Source organism: Lucilia sericata, unplaced genomic scaffold (genome assembly GCF_015586225.1).
Source record: "Lucilia sericata isolate MDLA Ls3-8-SP2 unplaced genomic scaffold, ASM1558622v1 Contig000083F_arrow, whole genome shotgun sequence".
Lineage (NCBI taxonomy): Eukaryota > Metazoa > Arthropoda > Insecta > Diptera > Calliphoridae > Lucilia > Lucilia sericata.
Genome location: NW_023994116.1, coordinates 260,487 through 288,472, shown reverse-complemented (window position 1 = coordinate 288,472; position 27,986 = coordinate 260,487). Strand labels below are relative to the sequence as shown.

General features: G+C 27.4%; 2 protein-coding genes across 7 annotated transcripts; both read right to left on the bottom strand.

The window, feature by feature from the left end:
- Positions 1-153: 153 nt before the first annotated feature.
- On the bottom strand, positions 154-7,906 carry LOC119599606. The gene is made up of 3 exons (XM_037949438.1): positions 7,317-7,906; positions 1,283-1,424; positions 154-1,132 (listed from the first exon to the last, which is right to left on the bottom strand). Exons 1-3 carry the CDS (start codon positions 7,355-7,357, stop codon positions 485-487), a joined length of 831 nt encoding a protein of 276 aa, XP_037805366.1. The 5' UTR covers positions 7,358-7,906; the 3' UTR covers positions 154-484.
- A 5,851-nt stretch (positions 7,907-13,757) lies between these two features.
- On the bottom strand, positions 13,758-25,980 carry LOC119599607 (protein N-terminal glutamine amidohydrolase). Of its 6 annotated transcripts, none has more exons than XM_037949441.1 (6): positions 25,827-25,980; positions 23,646-23,891; positions 15,078-15,231; positions 14,358-14,506; positions 14,171-14,295; positions 13,758-14,090 (listed from the first exon to the last, which is right to left on the bottom strand). In XM_037949441.1, the coding sequence occupies exons 2-6, from the start codon at positions 23,702-23,704 to the stop codon at positions 13,957-13,959; spliced, it is 621 nt and encodes a 206-aa protein (XP_037805369.1). In that variant the 5' UTR covers positions 23,705-23,891; positions 25,827-25,980; the 3' UTR covers positions 13,758-13,956. The 6 variants fall into 6 exon arrangements, with proteins under 6 accessions (XP_037805369.1, XP_037805372.1, XP_037805373.1 ...); XM_037949444.1 differs by having other exon boundaries at positions 23,646-23,933; positions 25,827-25,978; XM_037949445.1 differs by having other exon boundaries at positions 23,646-23,834; positions 25,827-25,977.
- Positions 25,981-27,986: the final 2,006 nt, after the last annotated feature.

Here is a 27,986-nt window from a genome sequence, read left to right as displayed (position 1 = left end):
GTAACATTTAAGTTTTTTTGGAATTTTAAAATCATGTTAATTTGTGCCATTTTACGCGGTTTTGTCAAGTTGTTGGGTTTTCTTTTGACTGGTTGTTTTTGTGATTTCCAATACAATTAAAGTTTTTGTCATTTTATACAATTTGTCTGTGTATGGTTTTCTTTTTTATATAGAGTTTGCTTGTTTTGCACTTTTTTTGTTTTTTTTTTATAATTGTTGTGTGTTTTTAGTTTTGACATCAAACCTACTTTTTACTAAATAATAATTATAATGGTCCTAACTCTAGAGAATAATATCCAAGTTTATATTATATTTATACATTAACAGGCTTTTTATACTTTCTTTTAATAGTTAGAATGACCTACTAAAAATACAATAAGCTAGTACCATTAACCCTCTGGCGAGTAATAAAAATCCCATGACCCAGCTGTGTTTTTACTTTACAGTTGTGTAGTACCCAATAGTTTACTGAAATTATTTAGTTCTATACAGGGCCTCCAATATCGTTTTGGTATCGAGCAGTCAGATAATTGGCTGCCTCTGTCATTTGTTCAAGACACTGATATAAACCATTCAAATGTCTTCTGCAGCGCTTAGCGAGTTCAGTGGCTTTGTCAGCATTGTTCAATTTCTTACTTTGCATGTGGCCATCTTCACTGCTGCTGCTGGTCGAATCTGATCCACTGCCATTTTTGTTACACTCTGACTCAACGCCAGAATCATTTTCTTGTGATATATCGCTTTCGGAATCACTCATTTGACTAACTGATGCAATTGAAGCCATAGAGGCTGTCGAAGGACGCCTTATGTGTCCTTTAGATATACTGTTGTTTGTTAGAGGGTTTGTGGTGGTGCTCTGTGTTGCAATGTTTTCAGTCTTAATATCATGATTTTCAATTGAGATTTGCTGTTCATCCAAATCTTCTGAATCATCTTTACCAGTCCAGAGAAGATCATTCTTCAAAGCATTTAACATGTTGTACAAATTAAAGAGTTCCGAAGAATTAAGAAACTCGTGTACATTTTTGGATTTAACAGGATTACGTTTGCCATTAGCATTAGGAATAAATGTATGCTGATTTGAGGTCACATCTTTACCAGGAGTTGGAATAATATCAGTACTATCACCCACCTGAAAATAAAAAAACATAAACCTTTAAGTGATTTCACAATACACAAAATCGAACTAATATAAATTTTTAAAGAGTTGATTAATTTATTATTATTCTTCTATTATTTAAAATTAAAAAGAATGATTTTTCATTTGAATCTCAATATTTACCTGTCGATCCATGAGCCTGCATGGAACTAATATGGTATCATCCATTACATTAACTGTTTTAACAAATTTCTCCATTACGTTGACAATACTGTCCTTTGAAAATTGCAATTCATCATGGCGGGCAATACGTCGTAAACAGTTTCTGAAATAAAGTGTTAAAAACAAATCATTAGCTAAAACTTAGATAAATTAATCGAGTTATTACTTTCATATTAAATATGTATATAAATTTATAATAAAAATTAAATGAATCGAAATAAACTAAAACCAGAATTTAGAAACCATTAAACAAAAACCTAACAAATTATACAGTCGACTTGAAGTCTGGTTAGAATGTAAAAATAAAAACTTCCGTGTTTTAAACAAAATCCCTAACAACATCAGCTCCCAATAAGAATATTCTTTGTCATGATGATTTCTAATTCATTATCACCATTTCTTATGATGATCTAAAGCAATATTTTATTTTATATCTTGTTTAGTTCTATCTTCTATTCTTTCTTGTTTATGAATAAATTAGACATTAATAATATATTTAAAGTATATTATTATTATTATTTTAAAAAATCAATTCGCCAAAATGTCAAACAGTTAACATTCAAATCAAAGACAACATTCAAACTTTTGAAATAGTCATGACTTGGCAAATGTATTAAATTTATATTTATTCTTTTTAAACGACCTGGACATTTTTCTAAATTTGTGTGCTTGAAGCCTTGTTATTGATGGTTTTTATTAAAATCAAAATAATTCAATTAAATGAATTAATTATAAATTCAAAAGCTGTAGCCAGCTTCAATAATGAATGAGCCGCAAATATGTTTATACAACTTTGGTTTTCACTCATAAAAAAGGGGGCTTGGTTGACAAACTTTTAGCATAAATTAATAAATAAAATAAGCATGCATGTGTATGCTAGTATGTATGTATGTATCTAATACATACATATTTTTCAATGAATGGCAAAATGATTAAGTTTGAAACAAATTACATAGTTGTAATATTATATTCGGTTTAAGGGCCAAGTTCAAAACCAGTTTATTAGTCTCGCATCAAAAATAACCATATTGTAAAAAGCATAAGCTTGCTTTTGTTGTTAAAAAATTTATGTTGCTTTTGGAAATAGTTTTTGTCGTAGCTTTTAGTATAATTTCAAGTTAACCTTGAGTAGAGGAAGGAACTGAAACTCATAATTGTAATACATATAAGTGGCAAGTTGTGAAATATCAACTCTTAAGGAAAAAAATTCAAAAAATGCTAAAATGTACTTATGTTTCTATCTTTATTCATAGAATTATGATTGATTTGAATTAACTTGTTAATAAATAAGGGCATTTCCACCGAAAAGTCTACTTTTGTCACATCACTTCACGCACCTTTAACTGCCTATATCTAGTGAAAATATTTATATATATTTAAATTATTTATATTTTTATGTAGAGCTCTAATAACTCTATACATACGATAAAGAAAGGATCAATCAAAAGGAATGGTCCTAAGATATTATCAATTAATGTGCGTGGAAATCCCCATATACATATGTATAAGTGAGTATCCATGGCAAACAAAAATATGGAGTATTACTTCGCCTTTAAGTTGCATACAAATATTTATTTATAGCTTATTTATTAAAAAAAGTTTTTTTAAATATAACATCAACTATAGTATTAAATTGGCAAAAATTCAAATAAATTGTCGCACTCTTTAAGTGTTAGATTGTCAACAAGTGGTCTGATTATCACCTGATTGCCCTAATGCAGTGATTTCCCACTATTGGAATTTTTAGTTCAGTTTTCCCAATAAAATTAGTCATAAATTGAATTTATTGTTTAAAAAGATAAGATAAAAAAAAGCAATTTTTTTTTATAAAGTTTAACCAAAAGTTTTTTATTCTTGGACAATGTTCTTGAAATGAACAATAATAAAAAATGCCTTGACACTTATTGAAACAAATTTTATTAATGCTGCCCTAACTTACAGCCAATACAATATAAATTCATATGAACATGTATATATGGAACTTTTGACACACGCCAATGACAGAATTGGTGAGTGTCTACGTTTATTTAGTCAGTCATCCATTTAGACAGCCAGCCAGCCAGCAAGCTAAACAGACATACGGCTAGAAGTTGACATTCAACTTACTGTACATATTTATATTCGTATCATAAACCACGCGTAGACATCGTGCCTGTGTTTGCTTATTTAGTAACCCATTTTATAATGTAATTTACTTTACACTTTAGCCACCCCTTGATAATGAAAAGAAAATTTAATCGTTTAGTACTTATGAATTTATTTCTGATATTACGTTTTAGTTTTTCCCACATACATATGTATTACAACTTTATTAGACATGTACTACTAAAAATATTACAAAACAATTTTTACTACGATTATTATTTAAGCTAATTTTTGTTCTCAAAGTTATCATCCTCAGATGTGTTTGGGGTTTTAACATAGGCGCAAGTCTCAAAACAATGAATATTTATGTACTGAACACGGGAAAACTAAAAGAATATTTTTAATAGGTCTTTAGTTCACTACCAGTAATCGAAAATCTGAACTCAGTACAAATTGTTCAAGAAAAATATTCTAATATTTTTAATAAATGGGTCTTAAAAACTTCCTAATATTGTGCTCATTGCGGGAAAAATAATCATAAATCTTTTTTAGAGTATGTACTTTTTATCCACAAAATGCACCTATTTCTAAAAAACCAAAATCCATCGTAATGCTCCAATAGCCCTTTTTGGATAAAATATACCCTAAAAATTAAACAAATATTTTAACTGTATGTAATAAGCTCACAATTAGGGATTTTTGGGTTTCATTTCGATAAAATTGAAAAATGGTGTATAAAATCTGAATAGCTATCCTTATAAGTGTTATATTCCAAAAAACTTAAATTTAAAATAAGGTTTATGAAAAAACCTCTAAAATTTAAAATAGGCCTTTTTTGTAACCGGTCCAGCTCTTCAATGGCCACCGATAGAATACAAATATTTCAGCAATCAACATAAAACAAAACAAAAATTTAAATGGACAACAATAAACGCATAATATTTTGGGTAACATCTTATGGCAGAACAAGATATATTTTGAGAAGAGTAACTCTAGCACTATTTTTTGTGAGTCGGTCTAATATACATACCTTCATACATATCTTTGTGGTTCGCCGATATATTTATTAAATTAAAACAATATATAAGAACGAAATTAAGTGCTGTGATTAGCAAAAATTGTAGTAATAATATAAGTATTTATCGTATGCAAAAACTCTCTCTTTTATAATCTCTTAAGTAAATAAGTGTATGGTCTGTTATATATGAACATATACCAATATAACGAAATCTATTTAAATATTTTATAAATAAAAAACACGCCACTCTTGTTAGGCCAATATAAAAGCATTAGAAAGTATCAACAGACATAAAGGCGACTAATGATCTTCGCACTAACTCCGAAGACTTATACGACAAGAAAATGTCATACAGTAATCATAATCTAAACTAAACTTAAACAGCATTTAACATATACATAGTAGGTATATAGGCGAAACTGAAGAGCATTTAGTATTATTAGATTGTATGAATTAGAAAATGGAAACGAGAATATTAAAATTAATATGACTGAAATTAATCTATCTAATTTTTTATTTCTAATAAAAATGTAACAAAAATTAAAATATTAAGAGATGCCACATTTCAACAAATATTCAGAGTTATTTGCTGAATTGCTGACAAACATGGAATGACGAATAAATAAAGAAAAGTAAACTTGTGAAATTGGCAGCTGTTTAATATGGCACTTGCGCATAACACACTATGAATACCACATCAAAATCGGCTGATTTTAAGGTGGCACATTCAACATCTACTGGCAACAAACAGACACATACATACATATGTATGTATATAGAAGCTGAATTAAAGGAAACAATTGAAATAAACAGGCACTTACATCCCCTCACTGGTGTTGTACAATATTCTAGTTACACACATACATATATATCTCAACAATTTGTACGTAGTGGTTGTGGTTGACCTGATTTTACAAACACACGCTCTAGATCTTGGTAGTTTTGTTATAATGGTATGATGTGGTGTGATGGCAATGATGACGATGTTAATGGTTCGACATTTTTAAGTACACCGGTACTCGCATTTGTACTTTTGGTTGTGAGTGTAGGAATGATTTTTAAATTGGCAATCATATAAATGACATTTATTTTATGATTTAAATAGCTGCTGCGATCACTTTGATCAACAATAGGTTCATATTTTCAATGCTGAACAGAATGTCACTTTAATTCTTAATATGTTTTAAGAAGAAATAATTATGAAGAAATGTAAATTGTAAAGTTGCTCTTAAAAAAATTAAGTATTTGGATGGGTCCTATATCGAGGGACAGACTATCCTCAATATCCGCTAATTTAGATTTTTATAAAAAAAATCTATTTTAAGGGCAAAATATTTAGAAATTTCTTATCTATCTTTTAAAAAAATACTTTTTGAATGCAAAATGCTTTATTAGACGGAATAATTACAGAATTTAATTTAATGACTCATGTACAAATTTATTACATAGATATTTCCACTATTAAGTGGTAATAGTAAGTAAGTATTTATTGGCTTTCTCATAATATCTGTCATAAATGATAAATAAAGTTATTGACGGTTAATTACAGGGATTATGTATGGGAAACCAAATTAAATGAAATTAAAAAAAAAACAAATTATAGCTATGAAATCTTTGGAAAATACCAGCTGTAGTACAAAAATTTCAGACAAACTAATGAAATCAACAGTTTTAGGTCTTCTTGAAAGATTGTTTTGTTTGTGTTGCAGATTTTTTGAACATAGACCTTCAAATGTAAAATTTGGTAATGCAAAGTTATAAAATTGTTAAACTTAAGTTTCTTATGAGTTACACAATATTTCCTATTATCTATTTAAACGATTAAAGTGGGGGACTATTAATTGTCCTAAAGCATACTTTATAATGCCAATGAACATCTCAAAAAATACGTCTATTTATTTTACAAAAAAGAAAGTTCGAAAAGGAAAATTTTTTCGAGAGGGAAAATTTTAAACTTAAATGTCTGAAAAGAACTAAATCGAGTAGTAAAAATTAAGTTTTAGTAAATATTAAAAAATAATTTACCTTAACACTTTAAAAAATCATAAAAGCAAAATCTTTAATTAAATAAACAATATACAAATCCAATTGTATAGGTATATTGTAATTTGTAAAAAAACGAACCATTAGAGATAGATGGACAAGAATGAATCAAATTTTTTAGAAGCAATTGGAAAACCCCACTTTAAACCGCTTCATACGAAAATATATACATATTTATGCATAAATACATATGAATTTATGTAGTATATACATTTGTACATACATATTTTAAACAGTGGTCTGATACATTAATATATACAATGACAAAAAATGTTTATACTCTACTCCGCGCCGTATCGTACGATATAAATGAATTTTAGTTTTTTGTTGTTGTACATATACAACAGAAGACAAAACTACGTCATTCTTTGATAAAATTCAATAGATGAGTAGCGGTGTATTTTCGGCAAAGGGAGGGGCGGGTGTTTACTTTAAGTTTTTTGAGTTTTATTTAATAAAAAGCACAATAAATAATTGAATGTCGCTGTTGTATGTAGTTGTCGTGTTAGCCAAGTTTAAAAGTGTGGAATAGAGAGGTTGGCAAGTGCAGGGAAAACATGATCAGATGTTTTTATTTTTTGTGTTGTTAATATGTATTGGTAGCTGGCTAATATGCTGACTTAATGACGGTAGTAAAAGCTTTAGAAAATAATTCTCGTCTGTGCCTATTCCGAGCTCGATGTTAAGGCCATTTAAAAAAAGAGAATCAGCTTTTGTAGACAAACCCACTGAATATCTATTTGCAAGTTTATAATTTGAAATTAATGAGAAATGCTAAACATGATTTAAAAATATGTATCTGTAAATAGGTATTTGATTAAATTAAACAAATTCCAAAATAAATCTTACCTAGTATTTTCTAGTTTAGTTAAATCTGTATATCCATTCATATTGTTTTATTTTAGTTTTGGTTTGAGGTCAAAAAAATAAAAATTCAATTATTTGAAGAATAAGTTGGAAATGTATTTTTTTTATTTGCGTCCGCCCGTATTGTGTTTTTTGAGTATTTTAGGATTTTTTTACACTTTCACTTTATCAATTAAATCAAATAATTATTTTTTTATATTTTTTTACATTAGTAAATTTTGTAATTTTTTTTGGTATATTTGCTTTTTGTAATATTACGAAATTTTGTAAATCAACAACAGCCTTGGGTAAATGAATATTTTTATCTAACGCCCCTTCTCCTTTATTAACAATTTTTTAGTCTGTAGTTTAGAAAACACTTTATCTTCAGTTTTATGTTTTGCTTTGGTTAACGATTGTTTTGTGTCCAACTTTGTTTATGTTCTAGCTTTTCGCAATGTTTGTTTGCCTTTGATGAATACAGTTTTCCGAAAACGTTAAATATCCAATTTTTATTTAATAAAAGAAGTTTAACACATTATCCAAATTTTTTCGACACACCCACGACGCACGAACGCTTGTTACAAAATGACGTCTCTTGACAGCTGTGTTTGTTTTATATACGAAAGCTTTTTTCTTTTAAAGATGCCACATTTTCTATTGTTTGAAATGAAATGCCATATGTTTATAATATCTAAAGATGACATTATTGTGTGGCTTTTAAAGTTGCAACAAAAAGTCAACTATACGACATTTTTGATATTAAAAGTGGGTTCGTGATACATTCTACCAAAAATTATTATTTGTTAATTTTTTTTGCTTTTTATTAACGCACCACAATATAGTTTTGCATTTTAGAAAATTCAACAGTTCTATACGTGTTCCATTAGTACCACGATGCTCACAATATACGTGTATTGGCAGTAGGGTTTTTTGCATATACTGTTGAACAATCGACTTTTTGTTGAATAATCAATTTAATTCGTATTAAGTCATTTTTAAGAAAAAAATATTGAAAATATACATATCAACAAAGTTAATCTAAAATCCATAAAACAAAGAGCACCTATTTGCCCATAGGAAACTTTTTCTCACAAGATAGTCAGTCGAGTTATGGACTTTGTTAGGAAAATTCTTTTAAAGTCGATTTATGGAACCCTACCAATAAGCTACATTTATTTCTACTATAATACGGCAACATCAACATATAAAGATGTTTAGTAATGGGCGTTTTTACACAATATATAGAAGATGCGGCATCGCCATTTGTTTGAATTAATATTAAAACGGCAATTTGAACGTTTTTATTAATTTATATATTTATTTTCTTTTATTAATTATTTATTGGAATAGCAATTTTTCATTATTTAATTTTGCTTTTGCTTGCTGATGTATATAATAATTAATAATATTTGCTGTTGTAGAATGTTTGAATTGTAGTTTTATATAAATATAGAACATTATTTTTTTTATTTTATTTGTCCGATGATATATTAAGAAATAAACAGATGTCGTGTTTTATTTGAATAAAAATAAAGAACAATATAAAATATATTACTATTTTTTCTTTATTTATGTTTTCCAAAATAAAACCAAAATAAAATTTTTGAAACCATGCCTTAAAAACACAAAAATAATATTATAAGATTTTTCTATTGTTTTTTTTTTTTATATATAATGTAATACATTTTATATAAATGGTTTACAGAATTCATATGTAAGTGTTTTTTATAACTGTTTTATATAAATGTATAAGAATATACAAACATATAATAAACATTAAATTTCGCCTAACTACAATAATGGTACATTCCAAAGAAATTAAATAGTTTTATATTCAATGAATGAATGAAATAAACAAGCACTTTAACTATATTTTATATTTGTTCGATGTTATATATTATTAGTACATACAAGCTGTTTAAAAACATTTTATATGTACATATGTATGTATTAAGTAGTTCCAATGGCATATTTTCAAGATTTCGAAATACATAACGATAAATTTTATAAATTAAAGTTTACAGAGAAAAACGCACAAGTGTTTAATTATTTATTCTGCAAAATATTACATGAAGATAAGATTTGGTCGAAATGTTTAGAAAATATAATTTTAATGGCACATTTTTTGAAGAATTTAAAAAAAGTCCTATCTATGATTTATCCAATTTTACATTATTCAATATTTCCGACTCGGGTTCCAGTTATCCGATTTGGCTAAAATTTTACACCAGTTAAACAGCAGCCCCTAACCTTGTCTTTTTTCCATGTAAATGTCATGGATCAAACATGACACATGTTTATAAAAAATGATCCACTTTACATATATCAATAAATTTAAAGTTTAGTTTAGAGCGCTCGGGAAAAAGGGATTTACCTTTTTAAAAATATACTCTATGTAAAATGAATAATGCCGATTTCAAATTTTCAAAATTTGAATAAAAATAACCACCCTTATTCATTCTGAATTTAAATCATTATTAAACTAGATATAAGTAATGATGTAATAAATAAAAAGATAGAGTCTTGCTTATATTTTCATATGAAAGTAAATTGAAAAGATAATTTCCACATTAGAAACGTATGGAGGCAACAAAATTTTAAAAATTAAAACAATTTAACATATTATTTTTGTGTCTAAAGTGCTAATATTGTGTTAATATTGAAATAATAAAAGGTTTCTTAATAAATTTTTAAGATTAATATTTTTTTTGTTTTTAAATTTCGTTATTGATCGAAAATAAATATTTTTTTATTTATAAATCTGTATGATCTTACGATTTGTGTTGAATATGCATGTTTGTGTCTGTGTAAGTATTTCAGTAGCATTTTTAAATCGATTCAAATAATGAAACAAAGTTTTATATTGAAAATTGTTAGTATTTTATAAACGTCTTTTAAAAATGTAATTATTGTTTTTGCATTTTCCATTTAAATTTATTTTTTTTTTTTGTATGAAGCTTAAATTTTTTATTTATTCTTAAACTGAGTTTTTGTTTTAATAAAAAATTATATTAAGTATTTGTTTACATTTATTAATTATTAGTTATAATTCTCATTTTATTTTTGTTTGTTTGTTTTTGTAATAAAATAATGTTAACATTGCATTTACTTTAACTTTTCTCCATAATAGAAGTTAAAACTATTTTGGTTTATAGTTTCTTTTTCGCTTTGTATTCGTCTGTATATTTCAAAATTTATTAATTTATTTTAAGAAATGTTTTTTCTCTTGTATTATTCGAAGCACTTTCTTATTAACTATTTTTGGTTTTCATTTTAATAGAGAGAGAGAGAGGGAGAGAAAAGGAGTGAAATATAGATTTTTTATTTATTGGTTTTTGAGTTTAGAATATTACTTTTATTTTAATTTAAAAAGTTTTTTTTTTTTTACTTATTTTTGTTTGTAGAGAACAAATGTTGTTTTTATATCTTATTATAAATTTAAGAATTATTTTATTTTCATATTTAAAATATAAGAAGTTATTTAATAATCATATAAATAGTATGTACTCGTATGTATAGTATATGATTAAATCGACTTGTTATATTAATTTATAATTATCACTTAATATATGATGAATGTATGTATGTATCTTGTTTGTATGTATGTGTTACACATTAATTTAAAGTGATAAAAAATGAAATTGCTTATAAGTGTGAAAAGTTTTAATTGTTGTAATATATTTTAAGATGAAGTAACATTTTTAATGCGTTCCTTTAACTATTTATATGTAGTTATATCCTTCCAATGAAATAATTAATTAATTGTTTATTTACTCTTTCATTTGCTTGTAATCTCAATCATTCTGAATAATCGCTTTAATAATTGCGTCTTGTCTGTATATCTGTACTCGGATCTTCAGTAAAGAGGACGAAACATATCGCCTTATTTAAATGATTAATTAAATACTATTAATATTACAATTTAACATTCCATTCCATTCAGTTGTCAATAATACAATAAAAATTGCAAATTGAATATTAAAGAAAAGTAAACATATTGTAATTATTTAACAAATCCTAGATGACGTTCTTTCGTAATTGTATGCTTTTTATGTTGTCTTAAATATAATTAAAATACAAAAATATAATTTATTAATCAACAAAAGTTGTTAGTGAAATCTAAAATTTAAATAAATTTAAACAATTTTGTTTGCCTTATACTAAAGGTTTTCTCTGGATTCATATAAAAAAGTAATGTTATTTACTCCTAAAGACATTGGCCAATTGGAAAATGCCAATAAAGCTTTTAGTAATGGGTAATTTCGTGTCAAGTGACCCAATTTCTATGTCTTCCGATTTGGATGAAACAGGGCACCCGGCTAGACAAAAATTTTCAGCTCTATCGGTTAAGAACTGCCTTAGAGAGTTTTATTCATATGAGTGTAACTTTTCACCTAATGGTTCTAGCAAAAATTGTCCAAAGGTGTTCAGATAGTTATTCTTCATTGTTTGCAATTACTCCTCGATATGAATGTGCCAAAAAGACAGAAATTATTGAATGCCACCACAAATAATAAAATCGTTGAATATTTTGTAATTTAATTTGTGGATCCTTTAAGGCTCAGTAAATATATATATGTTTTTTATAGTTTGTATTATGTTTGTAGACGATTGTGTTCATAATGTATCGTATTTTTAAGAAATATTTCCAATTTATAGTAGTACTTTTGAAATGGTGCGTATTATTACTGTAATATTTAATTCTTAAAATCTATTAACAAAAATATTTTTTTTTTTTACATAACAAATTTCTTATTTCAATTATATATTAAAAATTATTGGTGATTATAAAAACGATAGAGTAAATGTCTCGTGTAGTATTTTGTATCTTTAAGTTAGTTTTTAAAAAATATAAAAAATAGAAAAATTACACACATACAAATCGATAAATTTAATGCACATTTACTGTAAAATATGTTACTAGAAACAATGTTAACTTGATTTATGTTTTTTTTTTTTTTTTTTGTTCTTTTTCAATATTTGTTAAAAGGTTAAACTAGAGTTTTACAATAGAAACCTTAAAAATATGAAAACGATTTTAAATACTAAATGCTTAGAAAAGTACATAATTAATAATTTTTAAATAGTTAATAACAAAAAGTTGATCAATATTAAGCGAAAATACTATTTAAAACCAGATGAACGGACTTTAAAAAAATGAATTTACTTTTTATTTCATTAAATTTTGTATTTAACATAATGGAGGGAGCTTGCAGGACCTTAAAAAAATTATAAGATACATATATTTACCATATTAACAGGCATCAGTCTTTTTAACGATTTTATATATTTTAGCATTACGTGGGCTTGGGTTCTAGTAAACAAATATTTGCTCATGTTTTTGGGGAAGAAATTAATATACTAATTAATAATTTTTTATTTATTTTTATTTTTTGTTTGCTATTGAAATGTGAGAAACGATATATAATAATGCTGCCTTCAAACTACATTCTTGGTTACTACTTTCAGTCTCTTTGAAATAATTTTCGAATAAAATATTTATTCAAATGTTTTAACATATATACATAAACAATTTATTAACAAAAACAAAAAGTCCGTTTTCTGATCTCCTACACATATAAAATACATAAATACATATGTACATATGTAGGCATGTTTGTATTTTTCCTACAATATACATACATAGTAAGTAGATAGTGAGAGATTAGGAATAAAAATTGCATAAATTATAGACAGATAAGATTCGTATTAGTAATATATAATTTTAGAGTATAAATTGTAAAATATTTAAGATATTTAAAAATATATGTATAATTGATTTTATTTTAATAAATTAACATTCAAAATTCTAATTGTTATGTGTGATTTTTTATTTTCGTACAATCTCGAGTATTTGGTCACGTATTTCTCCTAACATCAATTGATATTTATAATAAAAATAGCTGTGAATAATAAACATATGTATAAAAATTTTATATAAAAAAATTGCAATAATTTTGATTTTCCGCGAGAATGACGAAACTTAGAATTGTTTACAGTTTTCTCTGTTGACAAACTCCAACAAAACTAAGTACAATGTACAGTTTCAATTTATTTTTTTGCATCCCTTGTAAAATTATTAAAATTATTTTTTTCAAAAACAAAATAAGTTTTACCTGAAGCCTTAACTGTGATTTAAATTTCGATAAACTATCTGGTCTTGCTTAATATCCATATCGAAGAGAACCACAGATAGAAGTTCACATAAATGTTCGGCTGTGTATAACCGGTATTTTCGTGAATGAAATACGACTTAACAATAAATGAGATATTTTAGCAATGCAACTTAATTGCTAATCCATTTATCACAACCGGTGTTGTCGACTATTTGAAAATATTAAGCAAAGTATTTTGCATCAAATGAAAGAAAATGTTCTGCTTATAAACATTTGGTGTGTGATATTTTTTGTGTTGTTAAATATTCAAAAAATGTTAAATAAATAGAACAAAAAATAATCTTTTATTCACATACATATTCGTTTTTTGCTGATGCTGTTTTAGTTTTATTATTCTTTAACTGTAAAGTGCGGTAGTCTTAATATTGTTGGTAATTTTTTAATGCAGTATTAAAGTTCTTAAATGAAAATTTTCAATTAAATTTAACTAATAGTCACACTTTTAAAATATCTATTGGATGATATTATTTATTATTTTGTTGCGCCACAACATTTGGAGATTTATAGAAGTTTTGAACAAACTCTGAAAGGCTATAGACCGAGCCAGGTCCTTTGCCGGGACTCATACAAATGAAATCACCCAAAGTGTGGGTATTACCTGTGACAAAAGAAGAACAACAATAATAATTATTGGATTGCATAACTGTTGGTATATATTTTAGCAAGGACTCTACTTACTACATGATTGTATGGGCGGATACGAGGGTGGAGGTTTTATCCAGCTACCATCTGGCCTTCTCATATGCCTTCGATCTGATGAGAATTCAGCAAGATATGTTTCAGCAGGTATTACACGAAAGAATCTAAAAAATAAATATGTATAAAAATGAATATGTATTCAAAACGTGATCTGAACTTTTCTTACCTGTGATGTTCTTGCCTTAAAGCTAAATCGGAACGAAATGTTTCTGTAACATATTTATGAAAATATGTTGGAAAAGGAAGGGTCGTATCTAAATCGAATACCAGACATCTATTTGGGGAAGGATTGTGCATAAAAAATACATGATAGTCCTGAAATGAAATAACGAAAACTATTTCAACAAAGATGACATAATATAAACCGGCCATTAGAAGCGCCTTTGGCAGCAAATATCAAACCAAAACAGAATGAAAGTTTTACATATAGCAAGAAACATATTTATTCAATTAAAACATACTCATATATGTATTTCAACATTTTGAAATGTATTTTTGTTTGAAATTTTTATGAAATACAACTTGTACAATATTGAAACTTTTTATATTTAACATGGATGCAATGACTCTAAGAAAATGCTTAAATGTACATTGTACATATGTATGTATAGAAGTATGCGATTTGAAAATAAGTGGAAGAAAGTTTCTTTTATTTTAAATTAATTTAATATCATGCTTTATTATTAAAGTAGTTTATAAATTTTTTAAACCGACAACAAGTATTAAAACGAACGAACATATGCAAATTGTGTGCGTGTTTAAGGCCATTAAGGGGAAAATCAGAAAAAATGATGAGGGGAAATTAAAAATGTTTGCATTTTGTATGTGTGTAGTTAGAAACAGGTACATACATATATATATTGCGAGAAAGTAATAATCTACTTACCCATATCACAACTTGGTCATCTCCACGTCCCGCCTTTTGGCGCCATAAGGGCACGGTGCGACCCTCATTTGATACAAACACAGCATAACATTTAGAAAGTTCGTCGATACGGGTTTTCTTAACTTGTTCGCAAAGTTTCCAAACATTTTCTTCGCTAAAAAGAGGGAAAAATAACAGATTAGATAAAAATTTCGAATCGAAATTTGAAATTCATTGTTAACATACACATTTATAATAAAACTTAAAACTTGTAATTTTGGAGAATATTAAAACATATGTGCAATTCTTAATAGGTATAAGTACGCTTTGAAGCAATGTTGGAAAACGTTTCGAAAAGGTAACCGTATTTTAAAGGTGGTGGTAGCGTTAATTTTATGAGAATTTTAGCTGTAAGGATTGATGCTACAAATTTGTCTGTTTTACATGGTATCGAGATTGCCCACCTCTGCGGGTTATAATATACAATATGTATGAATGTATGTATGTAAATATTTATTTACACACATACATAAGTACATATGTATGTATGTATATATTTAATCGAGTGTTTGTAGCTAGTAAAGTATTCTCACGTGACCACCAGGACAGGCAGGCAATGTTTTTTGTGGTCACTCATATTAACCATCAACCAGCAACAACGTGTTGGTTATCAAAGGATAAAATACAAAAAACATGTTTACAAAAGCTGAAATAAAAAATAACAATAATACAGTAAAATGACGAATGGTCTAAATACATTGAGCGAATTTTAAATAAATGCAAACAAGTTTTTAGTTGCATTTTAATTAAATGAGAATTTTGCAGTTAATACATTTTTATGGGTTTTAAATAAATGGAATATGTTATATTTTAGACCAAGTAGCCCTTGGCATAAATGTTAACTTTTGTAGAACATTTTTACATACATATGTATATGTATGTATATAAATAATATTTTTAGTCAGTATCTTTTCCAAATGTCTTAATTCTTTAGTTTTAAAATTCTTAATTCTTTAGTTTTATATTTTTGTTTTTTTTGACGCATATGACCTCTGTGTAAAGCAGAAAGTCAGTCGTTACGTAGTGAATTGATTAGACAAAAATAATATCTAATTAAAAGAAAAACATGAATTTAAATACTACTTTTCTTCCATGTTATTTTTTGAAAAAAAATGTTACTTTAAATTTACAAATTCCATAAATATGTAACATGTAATTGTTTTCCAATATGTTTTGGCCGACAATGTATGTATGTATGTATGTATGTATTTGCATTACATTTACATTGTTTGATGGACCAGTTTTTAAGTGGTTTTCGTCATTAAATTTCATGATTTAAAATTTTTGCTCAATATGAATGCCGATGAACTGGCGATTTCGTAGTTAACCTTAACAACAATAATATTAAGAGAGTGAAAAAGGGTTCTCGGACATTTTACACGTGAAAATATTTTTCACAATGCATTTGCAATCATTCATCAGTGACATTTGTTGTAATCAGAAGAGAAATTACAATAAATATCCTATAAAATACAGCAATATAAATCGGTTATTCTTAAATAAAAACAAATATACAGACGTGAGTAATAATTGAAAAAATATATCGTATACATACACATATACTACATATATCGTATACGTGAATACACAAGTATGTATGAAAGTTTGACGGAACTCTCTTTTAATAGTATCAATTTTCTCTCTAATAAAATATACTCTCCAAGTGGAGTAGGAAATTACAATTATTTTGCCACAGGACGAAAAGAAATGGCAAGGAGAGAAAAGTCTCCAAATCTTATATTTCATATTACTCACAATTCTGCGATTATACATTTATACTTTCCGAGTTTCTTTTAATTTCTGGGATGATGCTGTTGTTTACCTTTTCAACCATGAAGCATCATAAACAAATTCTATACAAAAGTACATATGAACATACCACATACATACATATTTATATACTTATGTACATATCAGTGTTACCATTTAACCTTTAACTACAGTTAATCACTAAAGGAAGTATATAGGAAGTAAATATTTATTTTATGTGTTTTATTTAAATGTTTTTTTAAATGATAATAAAAACATAAGTATTTAAACGTAACACTGAAACACAGACATCAGCACTGATGACTGATTTCCTGTCAAATCTGCGGGTTTTGAAACGGCAATTGCTGGGAAAATGCGTTTTAACGGGCAATTTGGAAATATTTTACCAGCGTTTAAAGATTTCTTTGAATATTTCACATATAAAATGGAGTATTTACGATATTTTCCGAAAATTCGAGATACATATTTGAAGCTCTTTACTGTTTAAAGTTTTTTACAAATCATCGTCTATAGTCGACTATATACTCTAGTCTATATACAATCTAGTCTGTCCGTTTATTCTAATAAACGGGTTTCAAGAATAGTATTTTTGATACTTTTTCTATAGTTTAGTCTGTCTACAATCTATTCTGTCTGTCTAGTTTATAGTCTAGTACATATTTTGTTTAGAATATAGTGCAGTATAAAGCCCAGTCTAAAGTCTGGACTATATTCTAGTCTATAGTCTAGTTCTAAAGTGGTTCAGTTTACTTTTCCAATTTAATGAAATTTAATATTTATTTGGTAAATTAAAAAAAATTTGACACCATAATTTGACTGGAAATGGTGAAAAAATTGGCAACACTGGACATCAGGCATCAACATACTGATACAATCTTATTATACTGTGAATTAATCAATGAAGATATCCCGCGGGACTAGAGAGCTAGAAAGCTTTTCTTCAAATTTTTATGCATTAATACATACATTGTACAATATACATACATATCTACATTTGTATTTGTATACTTTCAAACTTAAATATGAAGACATTACATACTTCCATATAAACATTTAAAGGTATCTCCCCAACAAACAAATCCTGCTAATTAAAATGTATTAAGCTACAGTATGTATTTACCTCTCTTACAAGATAAATATTGAACATCTTATACATCAACGTGTAGGAAATAGTGTCTAAAATTGAAACGTTCATTTAGTAAAAACTCATGGAATAATACTTTTTACAAATATAAAGTAAAACAAGTAAACAGGGATGAATTACGGACCGAGTCTCTTATTTCACCTCTATACTAGTATTTTAGCGTTAAAGTCATATTCCTAAGGGGACCGATATCATTAAAGTTAGTAATGGGATTTTGGTTCTTTTAAAATTTTTCCGGGGATCACTGGTGTGGGGTTATGAGAAATCGCGGATCGATCAAATTTTATACAAAAAAAATATATATAAAAAGAATGAAAAATTATAAAGAATTTTGCGTCTTCTGTAAAATTTTGTATATCATCATATATGAAAGTGTTTGTTGGGTTATATAGTATGTTTGTTTGAAAAGTGAGTGCTGAGAATTCTGTCTGTATGAGTACTGAGGATTCTTTGTCATAAATATTTCTTTATATTTTAGTTACCATTATTCTGGTGTCATTTCTTATTGCAGGAATTTCATTTTCGTTATATCATGTGGTTGTTTATTCGCCTAAAAAAATAATATGTGTATCTATGTACAAACAATAACGTATACATACACACATTCAGCGCCAGTATACCCCAAAAGTGATTGCGTACGATTAAGTGACACAATATTTATCTTGTTGCTTGTGCCATTTATTATCAGAGACGTAGAATTTATTGTTAAATTTTGACCAAAAAAACATTGAGAGTTAAAAAATATTACTGCCTTTATTGGTTTAAGCATTTTTGAAACCTAGTATGATAGTAGATTATTAAAGCATTTTCTTAGATGACTTTTATGAGTTAATTATGGTCATTATATTTAAAAATTTGGGAACTTATATGAGTCGCCTTGCATTCCGATCAAAAACATTTTTCTGATTACTTTAAAATATTAAGAATCGATATTTTGTTTTTACCGTTTTTAGTAGTTTTTTTTATAATATAGATTTATGTATATGATAAAAATGAAAGAAAATTGTTAAAATTTTTAGATTCAATAACAATATGTACATCTATTCAATAACGATACTACATATGTACATGGTTGTTTGTTTTATTTATTTTTTATTACCATTAATATTAAGTATTCTTTAAGATTAAGAATTCCTTAAAGTCCCACTAAAGAAGAATGTACTTAGACGAGAAATTTTGCTATTATAAATGCATTCCACCAACACAAATGAGCCGAGAATAAAAATGTTATCACTTTATTGAGTGGTGGATAGATTGAATGCCTTCAGTTTTATTAAATTATTTTTTAGATGGGATAAATAATAAATAAAAACATGGATGGCTTAATGGTGCAATGATGGCGATGGCGATGACGATGTTGTACAACATCATCTACATCTGCAGTTATGATACAAGGAGCAGCATCATTGTGTATTATTTAGTGGAAATAAGGAATTTTCAAGCAATATTGTCTATAAATAGAATTTGTTCTTCTACAAATTTAAATACAAAGTCAGCTGAAGATTATTTTAAATTTATTGAAACAACCGCACCAGCGAATAGGGCTGTAAGGGCTTATAATTAAATATACCAGTATATCTAAAAAATACAATACCGTTTAGAAAAAAAAATTGGCATATAAACTATTTTACCCTTCTTTAATAAACAGCTTTAATATTTTAGGAATTAATATAAAATTTCTCGCAAATAAAAAATAAACCATAACCGTTATTTCTCAAAACTCGCAAACAAATTTCATCTAAGTAATAAACTAATCAAATATAAATCTATAAGAACATTTATTTTAAACGAAATTTAAAAAAGAATAAACGCAATAACAAGGATAAACTAAAACTAAAAATGTTTTGTGTGTTTTACTTAAGGCTTAAAGGTAAATAAATATTGCTTTTTCTTTTTTTAATTTTCGGAGTTAAAAAATAATAATCTGAAAATGTTCATTAAATTTCGAAAAAAAGATAACTAACCAATTTTGTTATTTTTCTTTTATATGGATGTGAGGGAGTTTGTGAGTGTATAAGGTCCTACTTTTCTTTCAGGCGGACAGACAGACAGACAGTGAGTAAAAAATCTTTTATAGTTTAATATGAAATGGATTTTAAAAGTTTATGCACACATTCATACATATATATGTACGTATGTATATGTATATGTTTGTGTGCATATCTTTGAATACCTCTGCGTTTTGTATCTGTATCTGCATGTGTATGTGTGTTTGTGTTTGTACTTTATTCATATTCAAATACTTTCATTACTCAAACGCGTCAGAAATTAGGTCAAACGGTCATGCTCACGCTTAGAGGGAGAAATGTTATGGTTTTTAACTCCTTTTTCCTTTTCGAGTACTGCAAATATGTTTAAAAGTACGAATGTGTGAGAGTTTGTGTGTGTTTATGTTTGAATGTGTTTGTATTTCAGTTTCTGTGTATGACTATTCTTTTAGTTTTCGTTTTAGTTTTATTTTCGTACATTAAAAAGTTATATCGTTGTTTTTGTTGTTGTTGTTGCTGCTGCTGGTAATTTTTAGGTTCAGCATTCTGAGTTTAGTTGGATATTGTTGTGGTGGGTCGCTTTTTATTCCTCTCCAATGTCTGGCTGAGAGCTTAATGTAGTTGTAGTACATTCTTCTTATGGGTTTCTTTTTTTTCTTTTTTGGCATTATGGAATTTTCTTAAAATTTAATGAAAATAAAAATATATTCAAATATGTACTTTAAATTAGGGTCGTTGCGAATGCCCGTTTAGCGAAAGCGAATAATAAATTTTATTTTTTGCGAATGCAAAAGCGAATTCGAACGACTAGAGGCGCTAGGGTAAAAAGAAAAAAATCTGTAATAATTTTAATTTTCCACCAAAAACCGAAATTTTGAGTGAAAACATAAAAGTCCATTTTCTGGCTAAACTAAAGGCACTGGGTGAAAACATAAAAGTATATTTCTGGTTAAACTAGAGGCTCTAAGGCAAAAAGAAAGAACATCTGTGATCACTTTGAAAACCACCAAAAACCAAATCATTAAGTGATAACATAAATGGTTAAACAAGAGGCTCTAGGACAAAAAGAAAGAAAATCTGTGATCACTTTAATTTTCCACCAAAAACCTGATTCTTTGAGCGAACACATAAAAGCTAAACTGGAGGCGCTAGGGCAAAAAGAAAGAACATCTGTAATTTTTAATTTTTTAATTTTCCACCAAAAACCGATTTTTTGAATGAAAACATAAAAGTCAATTTTCTGGACAAACTAGAGGCGCTGTGATCACTATCAAAATCAAAAATCGATTATTTGAGTGAAAACATTAAAGTCCATTTCCTGGCAAAACTAAAGGCGCTAGGGCAAAAAGAAAGAAAATCTGTGATCACTTTAATTTTCACCAAAAAACGAATCATTGAGTGATAACATAAAAGCATTTTCTGCTAAACTATAGGCGCTATAAAAACTACCAAACACCGAATCATTGAGTGATAACATAAAACTCCATTTTCTGGCTAAACTAGAAGAAAACCTATGATCACTTTAATTTCCAAACAGGGGAAAAAATAAAAAATCTGTGATCACTTTAATTTTCCAATAACCGAATCATTGATAACATAAAGGACCATTTTCTGGCTAAACTAGAGGCTCTAAGGCAAAAAGAGAGATAATCTGTGAACACCAAAAATCGATTTTTTGGGTAAAAACATAAAAGTCGTTTTCTAGCTAAACTAGAGGCATTAGAACAAAAAGAAAGAAATTCTGTGATCACTTTAATTTTCCATCAAAAACTGAATTATTGAGTGATAACATGAAAGTCAATTTTCTGGCTAAACTAGAGGCGCTAGGGCAAAAATAAAGAAAATCTATGATCACTTTCATTTTCCACCAAAAACCGATTTTTTTTTTTAGTGAAAACACAAAAGTCCATTTTCTGGCTAAACTAAAAGCGTTAGGGCAAAGAGAAAGAAAATCTGTGAAAACATAACAGTCCATTTTCTGGCTAAACTAGAGGCGCTAGGACAAAAAGAAATAAAATATGTGATCTCTTTAATTTTCCACCAAAAACCGAATTTTTTTAGTGAAAACATAAAAGTCCATTTTCTGGCTTAACTAGAGGCGCTAGGGTAAAGAGAAAGAAAATCTGTGAAAACATAACAGTTCATCTGGCTAAATGAAGGAAAATGTGTGATCATTCATTTTCCACCAAAAACCGAATTTTTTAGTGAAAACATAAAAGTCCATTTTCTGGCTAAACTAGAGGCGCTAGGACAAAGAGAAAGAAAATCTGTGATCACCATCATTTGCCATCAAAAATCGATTTTTTTGAGTGAAAACAAAAAAAGTCCATTTTCTGGCTAACCTAGAGGCACTAGGGCAAAAAGAAAGAAAATCTGTGATCACTTTAATTTACCATCAAAATCGATTTTTTGGGTAAAAACATAAAAGTCCGTTTTCTAGCTAAACTAGAGGCATTAGAGCAAAAAGAATAAAAGTCTGTGATCACTTTAATTTTCCACCAAAAATCGAATTATTGAGTAATATCATAAAAGTCCGTTTTCTGGTAAAACTAAAGCGCTAGGGCAAAAAGAAAGAAAATCCGTGATGACTTTAAAAACCACTAAAAATCGAATATTTGAGTCAAAACATAAAAATCTATTTTCTAGCTAAACTAGAAGCACTGGCCCAAAAAGAAAGAAAATCTGAGATCACTTTTATTTTCCACCAAAAACCGAATTTTTTAGTGAAAACATAAAAGTCCATTTTCTGGCTAAACTAGAGGCGCTAGGGCAAAGAGAAAGAAAATCTGTGATCACTTTGAAAACCACCAAAAACCGAATCATTGAGTGATAACATAAAAGTCCATTTTCTAGCCAAACTAGAGGCACTAGAGCAAAAAGAAAGATAATCTGTGATCACTATCATTTACAATCAAAAATCGATTTTTGAGTGAAAACATAAATGTCCCTCATGAAAAATTGTTGAACTAAAATAAAAATAACTTTTTGGATAACATTATTTACTATTTTAAAATCTCGGTCCATAACTAAATCAAGATCATAATCAAAATTTGGGCAAATTATATCAAATTCTATTGGTAGTCAAAAAATGTGTGTTTTATGATTGCGGCGTTTATCTCTATTATGGAAATTATTACAAATTTTGAACTTTTCAATATTACTAAACATTGAGTACAACAACAATTGAATATTATTATTTTTGTGAGTGTGTTGCACTGTTTTAATAAAATGTTGCTGGACAACATGACAACGAATGTATTTTTATTATTTAATATTAATATAAAACAAAGAATAATTTCTTTGATATAAAATATTTAGAAATATTTTTTTTAGTATTTTTTAATCTTAATATGACAAACGTATTATAGTTTGCAAGATTATTTAGAGGAATGTGTTTGGTTGCATCATTGGACTTTATTTAATCATGTGATTGTGCGTTAATATTTAGGTGTATATTATTCATATGCACTATGGGACTTTTATTAATCCCTTTAGACACATTAGAAAAAAATAATTAAACTCCACCTTTTAAAAGCGGATGGAAAAATAAATTTAATATATGATATTTATCATAATGTTATTAATAAAATGAAATGCGTTTAAAAAACAAGTCATGTTTTTACTTACCAATAACATGAAACGTATGAACAATCCGCAATTTTAGGAAAAAGCAGATCTGTGGTCATTTTGAAAATCCAGTGATAAAGATGATGATGTCAGTGGCCAGTCAGTGTGGCTGTTATTATACGAGTATATGCCGCAACAATTTTTCTATCTCTTTTCTTCTTACGCTTATTTTGATGGGTCGAAATAAATCTATTTCAAATTTATTGCATTTCAGATTTGGATTTTAAATGATGATTTTCACTTTCACTAATTACAAATGCATACACGTATAAATAAGAAATTGTAAAACTATTAAGGGAAATTTAATCATTAACTTTAAAATTTATTTAACATGGATGTATTGTTATTTTCACTGCACAGGATGTGTAGGCTTTAGGTACTTATTTATATCTCAAAATAAGCTAATACCTAAGATTATACTTTATTTTAAAGAATTTTTCTAGGTTAAAAAAAAAAACGAGAACTTCGTCATATAGTCGTGTTTACGAATTTTATTCAATTATTATGTGTTTTTTTTTTATTTAGAACAATATTACATGCAAGGCTTTTTAGTATGAATTTTTATTATAATTTATCGTGCCTCTACAATTAAAAGTCTGCTGCAACTTTTTCTTTTTAACGAGATTTCTGGATTTGTAAGTTTTTATTTTAACATTTAGAATTTTAATTACTTGCTTTATTTTAGGCCAAGCTTTAATAAAGGCACCACTTGTTTGTTTTACTTTTTTGATTTCTTTAAAACTAAACAATATAAAAAAATATTCCTATTTTTAATGTTTTAATTTTTTCTGTATGCGTGCGTGTGTTAGTATGTTGATAAACTCCATATATTAATTATTATTTCTTCTTCTTGAGAAGTATTTGATTGCAACATTAAATTGTTGCGAGAGGACCTCCGAACGCGTTCCCGGTTCTACATCAACTCAAATGAAACATTTGCTTTTCTACACCAAAAGCACTTGTGTTGGTACATATACTGTTGTTGAGTAAGGCAAAGATTTTTCCTGAGACCGTGAGAAAAATGTGGTTCGTTTTGGAGTAACAAGAGTGTTGTTGTGTGAAGCCAGCGCAGAGATAGATATTGCGTATTTTGAGAAAATTTGCTATTTTTGCGGGAAGGATGATATTCGAAATACAAATAATTTTTAATGTGGTTTTTAAAAAACCAACAAAAAATATTTTTCTTAACTAGACTTAGATTAGTCCTAGCATTGTATCTTTATATGTTTAAGAAAATTTTTTGGTCGAAGTCAATCGATAATTAAACAATTTTAAGTAGGTTGGGTTATGCAAATAAAAACTATTGTTGTTAAATGCCCTTCAAACATAATTGGAGTACATGATTTGTATAGTAGTCCTATGTAATGTGATGGATAATGTAACATTGCCCATAGCTTGCATTATATAGGCACATGTTGTACACCCATTTTTTTGGGATTACTTTGATGTAATGCATGGATGGATTACGTGGTCCTCATCTTGGACATCATAATGTTAAAAGGATTGTTTTTTCCATATATATATTTGGACCAGTCCTAGTCCTTTGAGGAGTACTCTTTTCACGCAACTCATACGTATGTATGTCCATGTTGGTCCAGTTTGACTTTAAATTGCTAGTAATAATACCAACTTAAGTTTTTCGAACATCATGCAAGGGTAAGTAAAATTTGCCATAGGAAAATTTCAATTTTTAATGTATACACATTCCTTATTATATTTGATATAAGTTTTATTTCTAATTGCAAGTCCATACGAAGATACGAGCGGATTCATTTTATCCAATATACCGTCAGATAGCCATACATATAAGCAAGCGGTAAGACGTCTTAGAAAAAACTTTCACAACTTCCGCTTATTATTTTAAAATTTATTAAAAACATAAATATTTAGAAAATCCCCTACTATAACTCAAATTATTTCCTTCTCTCAAAATTATCCTTTTTACTCATTGCGCATACTTCGTTCCAGCTCTACACGTTGTTACGAAGAAAACTCTCCAATCTCTATTTGTTTTTGGGTTTTTGTGTGTAAACAAACCAATTAATTTAAGCTTTCCATGTGTCTAAATTTTCTTGTTGCTTTATTCTTGCATCTGTAACTTGAATATTTTCTAATCGGGAGTGCCTCAAAGTAACATCCACACATTAATCAACTGGTTACGATTTAAAAAGAAAAACTTACGAAATTACTGCACTAATAATGTTAAGCTTAAATGAAAACTTTAAAAAAGTTGTATTTGTTTTATCACAAAATTTAAGTTAATTTATGGGAGATTATGAAGAATATTTATTAAAATATACTTTTGGCAGACTAATAACACTGTAAACAAAATAACAAGCCAATGAAGCCAGAAGATTTTTACAGAAATTCCTATGTTTATGAGAAGAAATCCCTTTTTTCCCCACACCCATCATGAAAATAAATTAAATTTTATTTTTAAATTGTAAATTTTTAGTTCAAGTTTCAAATATTATTTAAAAAAAATATAAAAATTATATATGTCTTCAATTTCGTTCCTTTAATTCGAAAAAAAAGAAATCTTTCACTTTTTTTACATAAAGGGGAAAATCTGCACACATGGCATCTCAACCAGCTGACTATGTCTCAGCGTCAACCAACATGAATGACGGCGTTAACATTTTATGAAAGCCGGCTTAAAATGAAAAAGTAAAATTCCAGTACGACGCCGTTATTTATGTTCGTAGAGAAAATTCATCCTAAAAGTATTGTTTTTGCTTTGTTATGCAAAAATGTCTGCAGTATATTTGAAAAAAAACATACTTTAAAAAAATAAAATAAAAACCACAGCATGCTTTTAGGATGTTTAAATTTCTTTAAAAATTTTAATAACGGAATTTGTGGTAAATATATTTTTTCAACAAGACTTTTTAAATTCGCCACTGTTTCACCAAATTTCTACGTTATCTATCGCTAACTGTTATAGGCAATTTTATTTCACTAGCAAAATAAAAAAATTAATTAAATAAATATACCAAAATTAAATAAATAAACTATAAAATTATAAACAAAAATAATAGAAATATTCCATATTAAAATCAAATCACGCAAAATTGTGCTCTTGTGTAAAATATTAGATAAGAAAACCTATATTTTGGTTTCCCAATTGGTCCATTTTAGTCATCCGTAAAATAAATATGACAAAATGGTTTGGGATTTATTAAAAACACCGTTACTTTGAAACTCATGTTTAGTTCTATTGGCATTAATGCATATTTTTTCAATGAAACGGTTTTTCAAAATATTAAATCTAAAAACATATTTACGTACATGCATATCTATAAAACAATGATTTTATTACTTTTCAATAAGTGCTTAATATATGTATACTACATATGGGTACCTTATCAAAACTTCAAGGCTAATAAATAAACTTAAATGATAATGACCCTTTAAGAAGTATTTTATAATAAAATAAAAAAATGTTTTAGATACTACTTGATCATAATAACAATTTCAACGATAAGAAATGATAATAGGTGAATGACAGACATGGCAGGGATCATTGTGCAAAAACGAAAAATAAACAGGTAAAAAAATGTGTTATATTAGACTATGCCGAATCATATATACTCACTATCAATCGCTTATATTATATCGGAAAGATTTTCAAAAAGGGTCTTCAGCAAAGTCTGTTATAAAGTCTTTCTCTGCAGGGGACCTTATATGGAAGCTAAGTTGAAATATGAACCGATGTATATACTTTACAGATTCTAAGTATATACATACATACATACATAGGTGAAATCTTTGACTAATATTTTCAATACTAAGCAAACCTTATCGATGAGAATATCTTTAGAAATGTTCGTCCCTTTAGCTCCATTCATTCGAACTCTATCGTGCTTAAAACAGACTCTCGGGTCTTCGAGCAATACATATTTTGATGTGCTATAAACGGAATAACGAAATAAATATACCTACAGCTTTTGGATGGTGGGTATAAAAATAAGTGTCATCTGTAAAATAAATGGAATTTTTGAATAATTATAACAAACAGCATGTGTTTATTTATTTAATTTAATAAATGCATGTAAAATGTCTGTGCGTTTTTATTTCGTTTTACAAACCTTTGTTTATCCCAAATTTTTACGTTTAAACTCTGATAACAAAACACATAGTATGTATGCAATGTACATGTATACATCATATGTATGTATGTACATTGTTTTATATTATATAATCTTTTGTTAAATATTTATTCTTATCCGAGGGTCTTAGTAGGCAAATTGTTGATCAGATTTGAAATATATATATTTTTTCACAGCCGTGATTAATACGAGTTTTTTCGAATTTTTGTATATGAAATACGTATGTCTGTAT